This window comes from Mauremys reevesii, linkage group 8, assembly GCF_016161935.1.
Source record: "Mauremys reevesii isolate NIE-2019 linkage group 8, ASM1616193v1, whole genome shotgun sequence".
Lineage (NCBI taxonomy): Eukaryota > Metazoa > Chordata > Testudines > Geoemydidae > Mauremys > Mauremys reevesii.
This window is the reverse complement of record NC_052630.1, coordinates 98,080,057-98,095,428: the sequence shown is the minus strand read 5'-3', so window position 1 is coordinate 98,095,428 and position 15,372 is coordinate 98,080,057. Positions and strand designations below refer to the sequence as shown.

At 44.8% G+C, this 15,372-nt stretch overlaps 1 protein-coding gene and 2 long non-coding RNA genes across 5 annotated transcripts in view; 2 read left to right on the top strand and 1 right to left on the bottom strand.

Annotated features, from left to right (window-relative positions):
• PODN (podocan) overlaps nt 1–4,291 on the top strand; it is a 35,714-nt gene extending 31,423 nt beyond the window's left edge. Inside the window, exons 10-11 of one of the 3 annotated variants that reach the window (XM_039483737.1) lie at nt 1,502–1,692; nt 4,014–4,291. In XM_039483737.1, coding sequence (XP_039339671.1) covers nt 1,502–1,664 — 163 coding nt within the window. In that variant the 3' untranslated portion in view covers nt 1,665–1,692; nt 4,014–4,291. Of the gene's footprint in view, nt 1–1,501; nt 1,693–3,612 lie in introns of those variants that run through there. The other 2 variants (XM_039483736.1, XM_039483739.1) reach the window with 2 other exon arrangements.
• On the bottom strand, nt 3,585–9,295 carry LOC120369928. Its single transcript, XR_005583513.1, has 3 exons — nt 9,266–9,295; nt 7,613–7,715; nt 3,585–4,093 (listed from the first exon to the last, which is right to left on the bottom strand). It is a non-coding gene; the product is annotated as an uncharacterized LOC120369928 (long non-coding RNA).
• A 697-nt stretch (nt 9,296–9,992) lies between these two features.
• LOC120369927 overlaps nt 9,993–15,372 on the top strand; it is a 73,712-nt gene continuing 68,332 nt past the window's right edge. Inside the window, exon 1 of the long non-coding RNA XR_005583512.1 lies at nt 9,993–10,314. This is a non-coding gene — a long non-coding RNA (uncharacterized LOC120369927). The remainder of the gene's footprint in view (nt 10,315–15,372) is intronic.

The window sequence follows — 15,372 nt, the reverse complement described above, 5'->3', positions numbered from 1 at the left end:
TCAGATAGGGAATGATTGCTTTGTGAAAAGTGTTCGTCCACAGGTGACATGGTATTTTTGTCTGCGTGAATTCATTTGAGAGTGTAGTGATTGTCTGGTTTCATCCACATAGTTAATGTTGGGGCATTTGATGCACTGGATAATGCACTCAGCCACATGTTGTGATAGGTGTGTGTAAGACCGATGAATCTTGAAAGGTGTGTTGTGTGGGATTTTGATCATTGTAGCAGAGGAGATATGTCTGCAGGTTTTGCATTTATTGTTCTGGCAGGGTCTGGTGCCACTTCAATTTGATGTGTCCTGATCTGTGGGGAACTTGTCTCTGCACAACATCTTCAAAAGCAAGCCTGGGAACTTAAATTCATAACTCTGCTAGATGCGAAAAACCATAGACACAGACACACTGGTTTTATGACTCATTACAACTATCTGTAAAACACCCCACTGCCTTCTAACCTTCAATTGCCCATTTCATTAGCAGTGTTTCTCAGCGACCAATCTGTGGACTGGCACCAGTCCCTGAGATCTCCCTCCTACAGTGTAGGAAGGCAGCAAGCTGGACCCTGGAATCAAAAAGGTTGAGAGCGATTACCTCACCCACCTTGTCTCTCTCATATTCTGGGACCAACACAACTACAACAACTCTGCAAACACACTATACTTTGAAACTTAGGACATGCAGCTGGTACCATTTCCCTATGGGAAGGAAAGTACTGGGTGCTGGGATAAGGAAACATATGGGAGACTTTCCAATACCGTGATTTTTCTCTGCTGTGTAGAGCTGTAGAGGTTAGGGGCAGGGTAATAGATGGAATCTGGAACACCTGTTTCTCTGACAGCCAGATCAGTTGGAGTCCTAGTGAGCAGTTACTCCACATATCATTCACATTTTCAGTGTTTCCCTGCTGTAAAAGTCCTTTGTCAACTGTGGTACAGTTAAAGATAATCAGGGTATATAAATAACTGCCTCACCTGGCTGTTCACAGATCATTACCTTCTATTTCTTCCTCTACCCATCAAGAAGGCCAAGTCCTCTGGTTTTACTCAGTCCTCAGCCAGAAGTCTCAGTTTAATCAATGGGAGTTTGTCTGAGTAAAGACCATTTACGGACTTCAGGATCTGGCCCCTGCATTTCGCCATCCAGGCTGGGACTTTAAAAAAAACGGTCCACCTTTAAAAGGCCCTACTCTCAGAAGTCTCATCCTATAGTCAGGCCAATCAGCATTTGCACTTTGAACAATGCTGCTTTTTTAGGCTGGTACAGTACTTCTTAGAGTGGTATTGTGTGCCAGGCTGAAGCTATGGCAAGTTTGTACCCAGGCTACTTTCTAATCTCCCAATACTGCTGTGTTGGTAGAAGGTATACGGTACTTAGCATCTGCAGAGATTATATATTGTAACAAATATATATATAGTAACATAAAGGCAAAGTTCAAAATTAGAATGTAGCACACTGCAGATAAGTTATTTTAAACACAGTGGTCACACTTTTGTTTTGAAGGTATAATAAGATAGCAGTTGGAGCAGTGAAGGAAAGTACATTTCAAAGCCTAAAGCATTTACAGGTGCTGGATATTGAAGGGAACTTTGAATTCAGTGATACTTCAAAGAACAGAGAGAATTCAGAAGAGGAGGAGGAGGAAGAAGAGGAAGAATCAAGATAACTATGAACAGACTCAAGCACAGCATGTGGTAGGTAACCATCCTGTTATACCTAATATATGGAGATATACCTATCTCATAGTGCTGGAAGGGACCCTGAAAGGTCATTGAGTCCAGCCCCCTGCCTTCACTAGCAGGACCAAGTACTGATTTTGCCCCGATCCCTAAGTGGCCCCCTCAAGGATTGAACTCACAACCCTGGGTTTAGCAGGCCAATGCTCAAACCACTGAGCTATCCCTCCCCCCACTCAAGGGTCTAATCCTGAAACCCTTACATAAGTAATCTTAATTCACAAGAATAGTGCAATTGAAGTAAATGGAATTACTCATCATGGGTAAGAGTTGGAGTACTGGACTCAAAGACCCATCCTAAAATATAATGGGACAGAGATGGCACAGTCAAAGCTGGTTGGAAAATTTCTCTTAAAAAAATCATTGTGTATCTGGTGTTTATCAAAAATGCTGGACAGACCCTAGCAGCCTCTGATTATCCACACAGCAGGTACAGCAGTGGCAGCAGGAGCACTTGACTTTCCAATTTGCCCCCATAATATGTCTCAGGTACAGCCTGGAGGAATGGCCTCTTGGGATGACAAAGTCTCCATGCCCACTTGCAACCCACATTGATACCAGTGTGGCTCTTTGATCCACTCAAGTAGCTGGGCTGCATTTAGAGGCTTCTGTCTGCTAATGCCTGTGAGCTAATGGTCCTGGTCCTGTAGCTCGAGGCTTATACTTTTAGATCCAGATATAATGACCCATCCATAGGGTCCCTCTTACATATTCACATCCAAACCTTCACCACCCCTTCCAAGGCTGAAACAAGAGTCCCAGTTGTAGTGGGGGTGGTATTTGTATAGTTAGCACTGTCCATTGTGGGCTGTACTGAAACCATTACTATTCATTTCACATAGGTTCAGTGAAGAGCCTCCAGATCATGACAAGTCCAGGTCACTACCTCCCTGGGCTGATTTTGAGCTGGTGACCTAGGGATGAAGAGCTCTGTATCTCATTACCAATCTGATTAGCCAATTAATCCCTCTATTTGAACTTTTTTCTCTCTTCTATTGTACACGATACGGTGGAGGAGCAGCAGTGTTTGGAGACCATTGATTATTTAAAAGTATAATGGGGTTCAAAAAATAATTGGATAAGTTCATGTAGGATAGATCCCTTAATGGCTATTAGCCATGATGGTCAGGGATGCAACCTCAAGATGGGTCCATCACTGGCTATTTAGCCAAGATGGTTAGGGACACAACCCCATGCTCTGGGTGTCCCTAAACCTCTGACTGCCAGAAGCTGGGACTGGATGACAGGTGATGGATCTCTTGATAATTGCCCTGTTCTGTTCAGTCCCTCTGAAGCATCTGGCACCAGTCCCTGTCAGAAGATGGGATACTGGGCTAGATGGAGCATTGGTCTGACCCAATATGGCCATTTTTATGTTCTTCTTATTGTTTGCTGTGCAGTGCTCTACTCTTAAAAAAAAGACTTTTATAGGTGGGAAGGTGGCAGGGGTCAAGGTACATACGAGCCTTTTGCCACTGGAGACCCAAGCTCAAATTTGGATTTGGTTAGATGTGAAAACAAATGTGGTCTCCATCTTGGTAAATGTTTTCATCTTAGAGTACGGAACAATTCAGTACTGGGGATTGTCTACTTGAGATATCAGTGTTGGAACAGGGCAGGAGCTACTGGGAAAGCCAAATATTAGACCCATGCCTGTGCTATCCATAAAAGTACAAGAGAACTAGTGGTCAAATTAATCTCCTAGGAAAATAGTTTAAATGTACCTTGAGTTATTAAGTGTAACCTTCTAAGAAGTACATCTCTGTTTTGGGCTGAGACACATCTGACTTCTGTCAGCATGCATTAAGCTTACTGTGTTTTGAATCACAAGCTCCAAAGTTATGTAACTCTGATTTTTGCCTTCCTTATGTTTTGCAGGAAAACATATGGAAAATGACATATATTCCTGTATCTATATATAGATATACTGAGAGCACTTAGAGAAATGTGCGGTGAATTACACCCAGACTATTTGTTGTGGCACTGGGCCAGGCTTGATGAAGACAGCCTGTTATAGTGCCTTAATCAGGGAGAGACCCTGAATGCCATCCCAAAGCTTCCACTTCATCTTATACAAGACTCTGGATCATAAGGAATTGCTCTGGAACTCACAAAAGCTGGCTTTTGTTTCTTCTATTTCTATTTCTCTTCCCCTAGCATTTCCATCTATAATACCAATATGGGACTGTTTTGAACACATGCCTTCAGATGCTGTTTTTGTCACTCGGTTTTAAATGAACCATATATACGTTTTGTCTCTTTTCTCTCACCCCAAACAGATTGATAGTTGATCAAGAGGGATGGGTATTTACAGTAGCTTCATCTGTGGAGCAGTATATGAGGCATCTTCATCACCAAACTGCAATAAGAACAACCAGACTGGATTAATCCATTCCTCTGTTACTACAATATGTATATTTGGATGAGAAAAGCAAATTAAGGCTGGATCCCATAGTAACTTATCCCTACTATCAAAGCCTGCAGTATATGCCCGTGCTAGAAAGGTTTTTAAAACAAAACAACTCTTGTACATATATAAAAAAGAAATGCATTTTTACATTATTGTCCTTGTCAAAGTTTCTATCCTGCTGCTTTTTGTCCATGGGGTATTTGTATAAATATCCCTGAATAGTGATCAGGTGAATGGACCAAATAATACTTAGGAGCTGTACAGCAGCACACATTCTCAACTAGACACATATTGTATAGCATACATACTTAAGGGCCTGATCCTGTGACCACCAAAGCCCGTGAGAGTCGTGGGTACTCAGAACCTCTCATAAGCAGACCCTAAGATGTCATTAAGGACAGTTAGGGGAGGGATTTCCCATCACAGTGCCAGATTGGGGACCCAACCCTTGCAGGACCTTGGGCCCTTAAAGCTGCTCTCACTTTTAAGACCCTTCCTGTAATATCCTGAGTGCTCTCAGTTCCTATTGAAATCATGGAACAGACATGAAAAAATAAGAATCAAAGCGTAAGGGCTGAGAGGTTCTAATCTGCTTGTAATGTCCTTCATCTGAGCTATCTAATCAGTGCAAGGAAGTTGTTGATGCAGTGAGGGTTTCTGGTTGAGCACATGTTGTTTGCATAATGTGCTCCTAGGATTTATTTGCAGGTGTTGTGTTGGCTTGTTTCTACACCAGCTGTTTTCCCTACTGGAGAAGGTCTAGTTATACATTCTCCCTTTTGATTTCTCTAACACATGAGTTATTCCAAGGCCTTGCCAGTTCTCAATGGGGACAATTCAACATGGCCACAAGTCACAGAAGGAAAAAAAGAAGAAAAAAAAGGGCAAAAAATTACTTCCAGAACAAAGAAAAAACAAAAATCAAACATTAAATGTGAACAAGAAATACAAATATGAGCTTTGAGGCAAAAAAACAACTTCCAACTGCTTTCTGGAATAGATTTCCATGTAGCGATGTATATGGATCACTCAGCATAACAGCTCACTCAGACTGTCACCCCACAAAACAGATCAACTTACAGCCCCTCCAAACTATTGAGAGTATTTCTGAGGTAATATACAGATATCAGAGTTGCCATGAGACCGTAGACCACACCCCCTAAAGATGTACGCAGATTAACAAGAGAAAGCAAGGTTTAAAAAGCTGAATATATTTTACAAAGTTGTCTCAAACCTACAACCCCTCTTTTTGCAGCCCTGGCCAATATTTAAGTTACCTTATGTACGAGTGACAATGTTCTTCAGAATCCTCAAACAGTTGAAAGCTTCTCTCTACGCATTACTATTGGAATGCAATGGTGGTAAAGATGGGGTCCATCTAACAACTTATTTCCCCCCCACAACAAACAGTCACCTGATTTTTTTTTCCAGGGAGTTGCTGAGCACCTTTTGATTCCCATTAAACTTTTCATTTCATTTGAGTGCTCCTGGGGAGGGACTGAGTGCCCTTGTCTGCCTCTGAAATCAATAAGAATTGAGGGTATTCAACACTTCCCAGGATTGGGCCCCCTAGAGCAAGTGTTAGCATTTGCTAAGGAAGGCCTAACTTCAGTCTGAGGGCCAGAGTCTGATTTCTTTTACACCAGTGTAAATCTGGAATAACTTGACTGAAATAAAAAAGAAAACCTGCTCTGGCTTTATACCAGAATAACTAAGACCACAGTCTGGCCTTAGGCTTAAAGAAGCCACTGTCTCCGCAATAAAAATACAACACAAAAAATGTACTTTGTCCATCACAAGCTAAACTACTTTGCTGCTCAAAAAAAGAACTATAGGTCTGATTCCTCACTTCATATTATTTCTGCCTGTGCAAAAGAGGCATAACATTCTATCAAACCAAAATAGTAGGGTTTGCAACTCAGTTTGCACAGATGTAAATGACCCTACAAACGAGGAGGGAGTGGAGAATTGGGACCCCTTGTCCAGGTCCCTGGCTCTATTCCAGCTGTGTGTGCTCTACCTGCCAGTTCAGAAGGACTAGAAAGCCAGCATTACCAGCCAGCGGGGGATTCCCTGGTTGGTGCAGAGCTAGCGTGTTTGTCCCTGTTGGAAGGATGTTGCTGGGGCAGGGGGTATGGTTGGAGTGCTTCTGCATTATAGAGAGCCCCAGCTGGTGCAAAGACCTCTGGAGGATTAACCAGCCCCTGAAGCTCTGAGTATCAAGAGACCCAAAGATCAGGGCCTCTGTTTTTTTCTCTGTGACAAAAATGAGGACAGCTTTGAAATCAGCCTATCTGCTTAACTTACAATACTGCACCAATAAAAGAAATATACTATAGAGATCAACAACCACCATAGGGTATGACTTTGTCTTCTCCTGTGAGTTGCTCAGACTTTGAGAAGAAAGAACTGATGTTCCTTGAAGTTGATATTCATGTTGTTGGTAGTGAATCGCACAGATCTGGAACATGTGTCCTAGCAGCATTTTACTGAGCCTGCATTTCAACACACAATATGTTTGCATGGCTTGTATGAGTGTGTATACAAAGGAAGGCCTCAATTTAATTTTTTTCTTAAAACCCATTTTCCATACTATGGAGACAAGGCGCAAGTCTGGGGGAAAAAAAAGATTTTTCTGGGCTTGGACAAAATTCTTCACTGCAGCAACTGCGCAAATATTTTTGATAGGATCTGGTTCATATAGAGAAGATGCAAATAAAATTGTACAGCACAAGGCCATGCACACACCTGTCAGTTCCATGGTACTGTAGATGTGTAATGGTTTGTAATACCACCAGCTCACCAACCAGTATAGTAAACTTTTTAAAGAGAGACTGTACAAATACCCAAAAAATCAAGTGCTACAGGCTCTTAAACCAAGAAAAGTAGAGCAGTTGTTAGAAGAAATATATTGTTTAAGGTGAGATTTTTGAAACTGCTTAAGAGAGTTAGGTGCTTTTTAAAATCCCTCCCTAAAATATTCCTTGCATTTTAGAACACTGTACTAACCTTGACCAATTTTGAAACCCCCCTAGACACAACTTTCTATTTCAGTACAATTATGGAATGGGACCCTTGTAGGTGCTGGGACTGTAATATTGGAAATTACTTAGTTTGTGTTAGGTTTCCTATCCTATTACCAATCCCCTTTCTGCTCCCTGGTAGGCGCTATGAGAGTAGCGAGTGAAAGTTAATGTCTGAGCCTGCTTTAGCTTAGGTGAAATAGGTTAGTGGACTTCGGTCCAGTGCTATGTTGAATCTCTCTAACTACCTATTGAAGTTTTTACAGTGACACCAAGCCAGTGTGAGTACCTGTAAGGCAAAGGGTTGAATGAGCATTGAAACTAACCCTCAGACAACTGGAGTTAGCCCTCCAATTCAGAGTGAGGGAAGCTTGCACTGTCATTACCTTTTTGTGGATTTAGAAGCACATTGTCATGGATGTTAGCCCAAAAAAACCTGACATACCTAATTATCCCATTGGTAAGTTCTCACCAGCAAGACTCAGTCCTGATCACTTTCCTTCAAACTGAAACCTTCTGAGGGATTCTGATTCTTCCTGACGCTGCAACTATTGAAGAGGAACAAGGTTAGTGGCTTATTGTGAGATTTAAAACAAACAAGTGAGTATGCGTATGTTCCTCTTCCCTTATGGGATGCAGAGCTCCATTCTCCCTGAGAAATGTCTATATACTGCTCTGCCAAGTGTCTAACAACTTCTCACTGACAACTGGAGAACAGACTCATTCCTGCCATCAGGGTATGAGCCAAAGACAACATCTCACATACAATAGGTAGAGAGGGAAATGTCCTGCTGGGCTAGCCAGCCCTAATCCAGTTAGGGCAGGATTCATCCCTACAGTGTATTGTCTACAATTTTTGTCTAGTCTATTATTGATGTCACAGAAGTGCCTACAGGCCACAATTGCAGTTGGGGCCCCATTGTGCTACCCATTTTACAGATTCATAGGGCTAGATCCACAAAGGGGCCTTAGGTTTTGCAGTGCCTAAACTAGGCAATGGGAAATGCTGAGGAGAGAGGTGGGGCCTAAGACCAGCCCACCAAAAGGAGTTAGGTGCCTAATGTGAGGCACCATCCCCTTCCTGGGATCCATTGCTGCCCAACCTCTCTTGTTGTTAGGTGCCTAAGTCAGATCAGTCATTTCAAACAAATAAGGAAGAGCCCTTATACCCAGTAGTTACAGCAGTCAGGCTGTGGGAGACCCACTCTGATGCAGAGTAAGAACTTGAACCTAGTTCTCTCTCTTCACAGGTAAATGCCTAGCATCTGGGTGATTGGGGTGGGTCTCTCTGTCTCGCCTGAGAAAGCTTTATATAAAATACTGATTCACTGGAGTAGGGACTTGAATTTGAGTCTAACATCCCATGTGGGTCCTTAACCCCTGGGCTGTAGAAATCTTCTCACACTCTTGGTCACTGGCCTAATAAATATTTAAGTGTTTTAAACAAAGTGGAACAGTTTCAAAAGGAGACATTGAGTATGGTCCTACCAGATCTGTACCTGGAGGTGAGATAGGCAGGGAATCAGCTAGTTTGAAGATCTAGCTGGGGCTAGCATAAGCTAGACACCAGGTGTCAGAACTGAGGTGACTTTGCACATGCCTGCTATTGGAAATTTAGGTGCCATGGGGACTTTACTGACAGAAACTTAGGTGCCTAGGGAATTTAGGTGCCCAAGGGTTTGGTGGCAATTGAGTGGGGTGCCTAAAGTGGCAGTTAAGCATCTAAATCCCTTTGTGGATCTAGCCTCATCAGCAGTCCCTGCACTTAAAAATTTACAATCTACAAACCACAGGAGCTTCCTCTTCCTAGCAATCATCAGTACTGTGCAGATCTCCAAGTCCCTTGCACCCCTCATGCTCCACAGTCAGGGCCGGCTCCAGGCACCAGCGGAGGAAGCACATGCCTGGGGTGGCACATGCTAAGGGGCATTCCATCCATTCTTGGGGTGGCACAGTCCAAGCATTGTTTTTTCTTGGGGTGGCAAAAATGGTAGAGCCGGCCCTGTCCACAGTCCAGATCTCAGCTCTGTTATTCCTGCAACTGCTGCCACTACACATCCCCTCACTGCCAACCAACCTGCCCTCCTACCCATCTTACCTCAGATCTGACACTGTCCATTGCCCTCACCAACTCCTGATTCAGTTCACCCTAGAGTGACCAGACAGCAAATGTAAATAATCGGGACGGGGTGGGGGGTAATAGGAGCCAATATAAGAAAAAGACTCAAAAATTGGAACTGTCCTTATAAAATCGGGACATCTGGTCACCCTAGTTCAGGCTCACCTCCCCCCCCACCCTTAAATCCCACCACTCTCCCATTTCAGCTTTGCCTCCTCACTTCCCCACTCCTGGTTCAGCTCCATCACCACCCACATCAATGCAACCCCTCCCATTCCTGTCTCAGATCTGCCTCCCACTTTCCTGCTCTGCACCCCACATCCCCTTCCTGCCAGTCCCCTCACTCTCTTTAACCCATAGTGTGCTGCCCCCACTCTCACTCCCCCTACACTGCTCTTACACCCAGCTCCCAATGCACTTACTCTGCTGCTCATCCCCTCCCCCTCCCGTGTTCAAACCTCACCATTGCTTTCCAGCGCAGATCCCTTGTCCTCCTGCTGGACCCCATAACTCACCCTTGGAGACTTCAGGGCCTGAAGGGGTGGGGCAGTGGTGATTCCACCCTCCCATCCCCACCATAAGCTGCTTCTGGGAGTGGATGTGCCCCTCATCTTCCCCCAGTCTATAGGGAGGAGTCTGCAGAGGCGGAGCAGCCTCATGTGGAGGCCCAGGCCTGCCTACCCCCTACAGACAGGGAGGCCCTGTGAGGAAGGATCCTGCCATATAAGATATGGCCCCACCCCCTAGAGGTGCAGCTTCCCTGTGAGACAGGGCTCCGACAGACAACCCCATTCACTGGGGTATGTGGCTTCTCCAGGCCCAGCCTCTCAGGCACAGACTGGAGCTGTGTGGGGCAAAACAGCCCTGTCCAGAAGATGGGGCCACCCCATGGATTGAGGGGACACCCTGAAGATCTCCCTTGGATGAGGGGGCAGGGATCTGCTGAAGAGAAAAGCCCAGTCAGGTAGCCCTAGAAGCTGATGGGAGAGGAAGGGAGAATGGCCACTGCCCTGCCTGAAGACTGCACAGTGAGTGCTGTGGGGAATGCCCAGGAGACTGGGGAAGAGGAGCTGGGCTGTGTGGGGCCAGGGAGGTTTGGAGTTGGTTAAGGGGATGTGTTGGTGGGGCGTGAGAGCTGCTGCAGTGGCTCCTTCTCTGCCATAAACTGCTCCAGCTGCCCTTCTCCCGGTCCCCAAGCATGATGGTGGGGGAATGCTGCTGGAGCAGCTAGTAAAACACAGGCACAAACACAGCTTCTGCAGCCACTCCTGTGGGTCACAGGTGCCTCTAACGACCACTGGAGGTCACCTCTTTGTGCAGGGAGGTTGGTGCATCATTAGCAAGAAAGTCCACCTGGGGAGCCTGGCCCCACAGAAAATGGGAGCATGAGACCCCTGAATTATAATGCCCAGGAGGCACCACAGTGCTATTTCAGAATTGAAATATTTGGAGGTTTGGCTGTTCCCTTTGGGTTAAAAAAATCAGTTTTCCAAAGAAAGCAGACACTTCTTTGGTGAAAATTTTGTTTTAATTAAAAATCCAATTTTCTATGGGGAGGAAAAAAGAACATCAAAAAGTTTAGATGGAAAAATTTTGACCAGTCCTATCCCTTACCCATCATGGGGCTTGTCAAAAGAACCTTCCTTTTCACAAGGGAGTTCTATGACAAGCCCTTAAATGAATAAGTGGGGATCGTTTCTGTGGGAGCCCTTCCTCCTGGCCCTGCAGGGACGTAGCTGGGAGAAGGGGAAGAGTGAAGTTATCTCCCCCTTCTCCCTCCCCACAATCAGGCAGTAGTGCTGGGGGAAGGAACTGCAAGCTCTCCTTTCCTGTGGAAGAACAGCAGCTGGGAGAGCCTGGAGACTCCTCCCCTCAGGCCCCCATTCAAATACCCGCCCCCCCGATGCCCATTAGGAGGGTGCAGGGGGAAGTGGTTTGGGGCCAACAGGAGAACCCTGAGGCACCTCCCAGACAACTGAGGAGCTGGGCTGTCATGCCAGCTCCTGAGCTGTGTTTAGGACAAGTCCCATCTCCCTGCCCCCTTGCAGGCAGGAGAGAGGGGGCTTGTTCCCTAAGCTGCCTCAGGAGGTGGGGTTGCTGCATTAGTAATAAAGCTCCCTGCAGACACAGCTCGGCTGGGAGCTGTGTTTGTCATGCTATCAGCTGCCCTTTCTATGGTCCACAGGGTGCTTGAGTGAAGACAGAGGTGACAGTTGGAAGCTGAAAGGTTGTGAGGAACTTGGCTCTCAACCCCACTGCACCTGTAGCAGCAGATGTATGGTAGGGAGCTATGCACCTGAGAGTCCTGCAGTTCTCCGCTGCGTGCCCCCTGCCCTGGTCCATGGCAGAGCTGAGACTGCAGGACTCTGAGGAGCGCAGCTCCCAATGGACCCAACCCCATTCTGCTTGCATCTGTGCTTGCCTGGGGACTCAGTGTTAGCACGCTGTTGGTTTTTTGTTTGTTTGTTTTGGTCTGGGAATAGCTGCTTTATAAGTTCTAGCACACTCAAATAAGTTTAGAGAACTTGAGTCTGAGACTTCATGAAATGCAGGCTGCTTTATTCATGCGGTTTCTGTCCTGAATGGGACTCGTTTTATGGAAGCCATTGCAATATAACAAAGCAATTACTAGTGTAAGCAACCGTGAGTGAATTCCCTACAGAAGCCTTGCATGCTGCATTTTTATGAAGGAAAATATTAGTGTTGTATTGTAACTCTGATTCATCGTCATGCATTTATGAAGTCAGCCAGCTGGAGTTATATATGGAGGGAGTGGATATTGAATGTATCGTACAATCAATCAGTCATACAAAGTGTTTCCACTAAAAAAAATCGTCAAATGCAATTTGAATGTCCAAGAACATTAAACAGACCAACACCAAATGCTGTGTCTAAAATGTCCTCATTCTAAATGCTTTTAAAACATATGCGAAGGTTTTCAAATTTGTTTTTGGTATTTCCATCTGTTGTATAAATCTATTTGTAGTGTGAGATTATGGCAATGTCAAGGATGTTGCTTTGGATCAGTAAATGAGACTAAATTTTGCAATAGTCTCTCAGCCACAGATGAAGGAATTAGTATGTCTCGTGCTTGAGTCACCCTGGGTGTGGTAGCATGTTATATTGACAACCTGGCAACCTTAGAAAAAAACCTGTGGGTAGATCCTCACTGCAGAATTAACTCAGGCTCTTACCTTGGGTGTTGTCCCTAATCCCACTCCTGTCCACACACAAAACCCTCTCACCAAGTTTAGTGGTACTTTCAACCTGGGCTAGAAGGCTTATCTGGGTTTGTGGTCTAAAAGTTATTTGAAGCTTTCACTGAGGCTGTTAGCCCACCTACTTTGTAGCATATGCTAAATCACTTGAGTGCTGATAGTCCTCCAATGCCTTCCCACAATTCCTGCTGTGTACCAAGAAGGAGAAACAAGTTCTCCCACAGTTCTCTTAAAAAGAATCGTAGAGCAGGTCAATTTACTGCAGCACAATGGGATATGCCCACAGTTAGTGACACACGCAGGTGAGTGCAACACCAGTGAAGACCCAGTAACTCTGGTATGGCTTTGCAGTATGGCTATTTGCACTTGGACTGTTTGCACTTACACTCATGTACTGATCACCTGAGTGAAAACATACCCTGAGAAATCGTTCTCAATCTTCTAATGTGTAAATAATGACAACTTGAACTGTGCCCAACCACAGTTATGGATCCAGTCCCCTGCCCCAAGTTTTGGGACAGTTAGCATTTGGCTGTCAGCTTTGTAAATAGGGCCTTTCTCCACTAATACGCATTTGTGTGCTTCATTCAGTTTATTTATTATCTACATGTCATGAATAATTTGATGTAGATATAGTCATTCCTGTATAAAAACCTGAGTTGGGGGCAAGGTCCATTTTAAAACAATGTATTCCTGCTGAGTAAATTATTGATCAGCTGCAAACTAGGCAAATCTCTGCATTTTGAGTTTAATTATGTTTTCAAGAAATAAAGCCACCAAAGATTAAAAAAACTCAACATATTTAAATGAAACAGAAGATTGGTAGATTAGGGCTCAAAATGTCTAGTTTGACATGGTTCTGTGTAATTTCCACATGTTTTTAATAGCCTCGTAGTAAAAACCAATAAAACCACTAGAACCAGTGAAATCATAATGAAACATTTCAACATTGGTATTTTTTTCTTTTTCTTCTAGCTCTTACAGTGTTTGTGGTAGATGCAATGTGAGATATCAATGGAACATAAAACATTTTAAAATCTGCTTCCCTTGCTTTTTCCATCTTATTAAAATACCCTTCTCTGGGGGAAAAATGCTAAAGATGTAATGCCCCTGTAAGCAGGGTCTGAATGAACTCTCCCCTGACTGGTTTCAGAGTAGCAGCGGTGTTAGTCTGTATCTGCAAAAAGAACAGGAGTACTTGTGGCACCTTAGAGACTAACAAATTTATTATGCTCAAATACATTGGTTAGTCTCTAAGGTGCCACAAGTACTCCTGTTCTTCTCCCCTGACTGCTATTTGGGGCGGGAGAGACTTCAAGAGCAAATTGTATTTACATGAACACACCTACTCTGCGTAGGTATCTAGCAGACAGGAGCTGTGTAGCTGCAAGTGAACAGCTTTGGCTGGTGTTGGGTTACAAATCACTTTAGCACTGAATGCAGGGGTAGTGAAATGTTGCTATCAATGTTATCTTCATTGTATGACTAAAGGGGAGCAGAACTGTGCTGAGCTTGTCCCAATTGAGGGGTCACCCTCAGCTGAAAGGAACTTGCTAAGCCAGACTCCTGTGAGAGTAAGAGGGGTGGGGACAGGTGTCTAGCTAAGCATGTGGATTCTCCCTTGGGGTCCCTGGTGTGATTTAACCTGTTTCTCTGTTTAAAGATAGAGCTACATAGGCTTCATTAGGAGCCTTTTGTTATTTTAAGTGCTCAATAAGAGTGAAATCAGGTGTGGTAGGGGCAGTGTTTCTGCCCAAACTGCTGAGAGCTAAAAATCACTAAGAGACTGATCTACAGAGATCATAGCAGAGGGGCAGGTGGCAGTGGAAAGTGACTGACGGGCGGCCAGGATGAGGAAATTGAGACACAGAGAGACTAAGGGTTAGATCAGGGGTTGGCAACCTTTCAGAAGTGCTGTGCCAAGTCTTCATTTATTCACTCTAATTTAAGGTTTTGCGTGCCAGTAATACATTTTAATGTTTTTAGAAGGTCTCTTTCTATAAGTCTATAATATATAATGAAACTATTGTTGTATGTAAAGTAAATAAGGTTTTTAAAATGTTTAAGAAGCTTCATTTAAAAATAAATTAAAATGCAGAGCCCCCTGGACCGGTGGCCAGGACCCGGCAGTGTTAGTGCCACTGAAAATCAGCTCACGTGCCGCCTTCGGCACACGTGCCATAGGTTGCCCACCCCTGGGTTAGATTCACAAAGGGGACACAGGCATTGCAATGCTCAGGGTTGCAGTGCCTAAATCCTAGGTGCCCTGCTGCCCAGTGGAATTCACAGACCTGAGTTAGGAGCCCAGGTGCCCCATGCATTGTAGTGGGAGAGTTAGGTGCCTAAAAGGGATTCTCAGAAGCCAGCGAACTGAGCAGGGAGCCACCTAAACTAGCCAGGAGAAAAATGGAGAGGAAAGGAGAGGAACTTAAGTACATTTGAGGATCTGGGCCATAGGTGGCTAACACTGATCTGGGTTTTAGGCACCTCACTGACAGGCTTGGGTAGAGTCGCTGCTTGGGATGGTTAGCTGTGAACCCTTGCCTGGATTTAGGTGCTTAAGGACTAGTCTACACTTACCTGCCGGGTTGACGTGGTGAGTTCGACTTCTCGGAGTTCGAACTATCGCGTCTAATCTAGACGCGATAGTTCGAACTCCCCGCGCGCTCCGGTCGACTCCAGTACTCCACCACTGCAAACGGTGGTGGCGGAGTCGACCTTGGAGCCGCAGACTTCGATCCCGCGGCGTCTGGACGGGTAAGTAGTTCGAACTAGGGTACTTCGAGTTCAGCTACGCTATTCACGTAGCTGAACTTGCGTACCCTAGTTCGACCCCCGCCCTTAGTGTAGACCTGCCCTAAGTCAAGT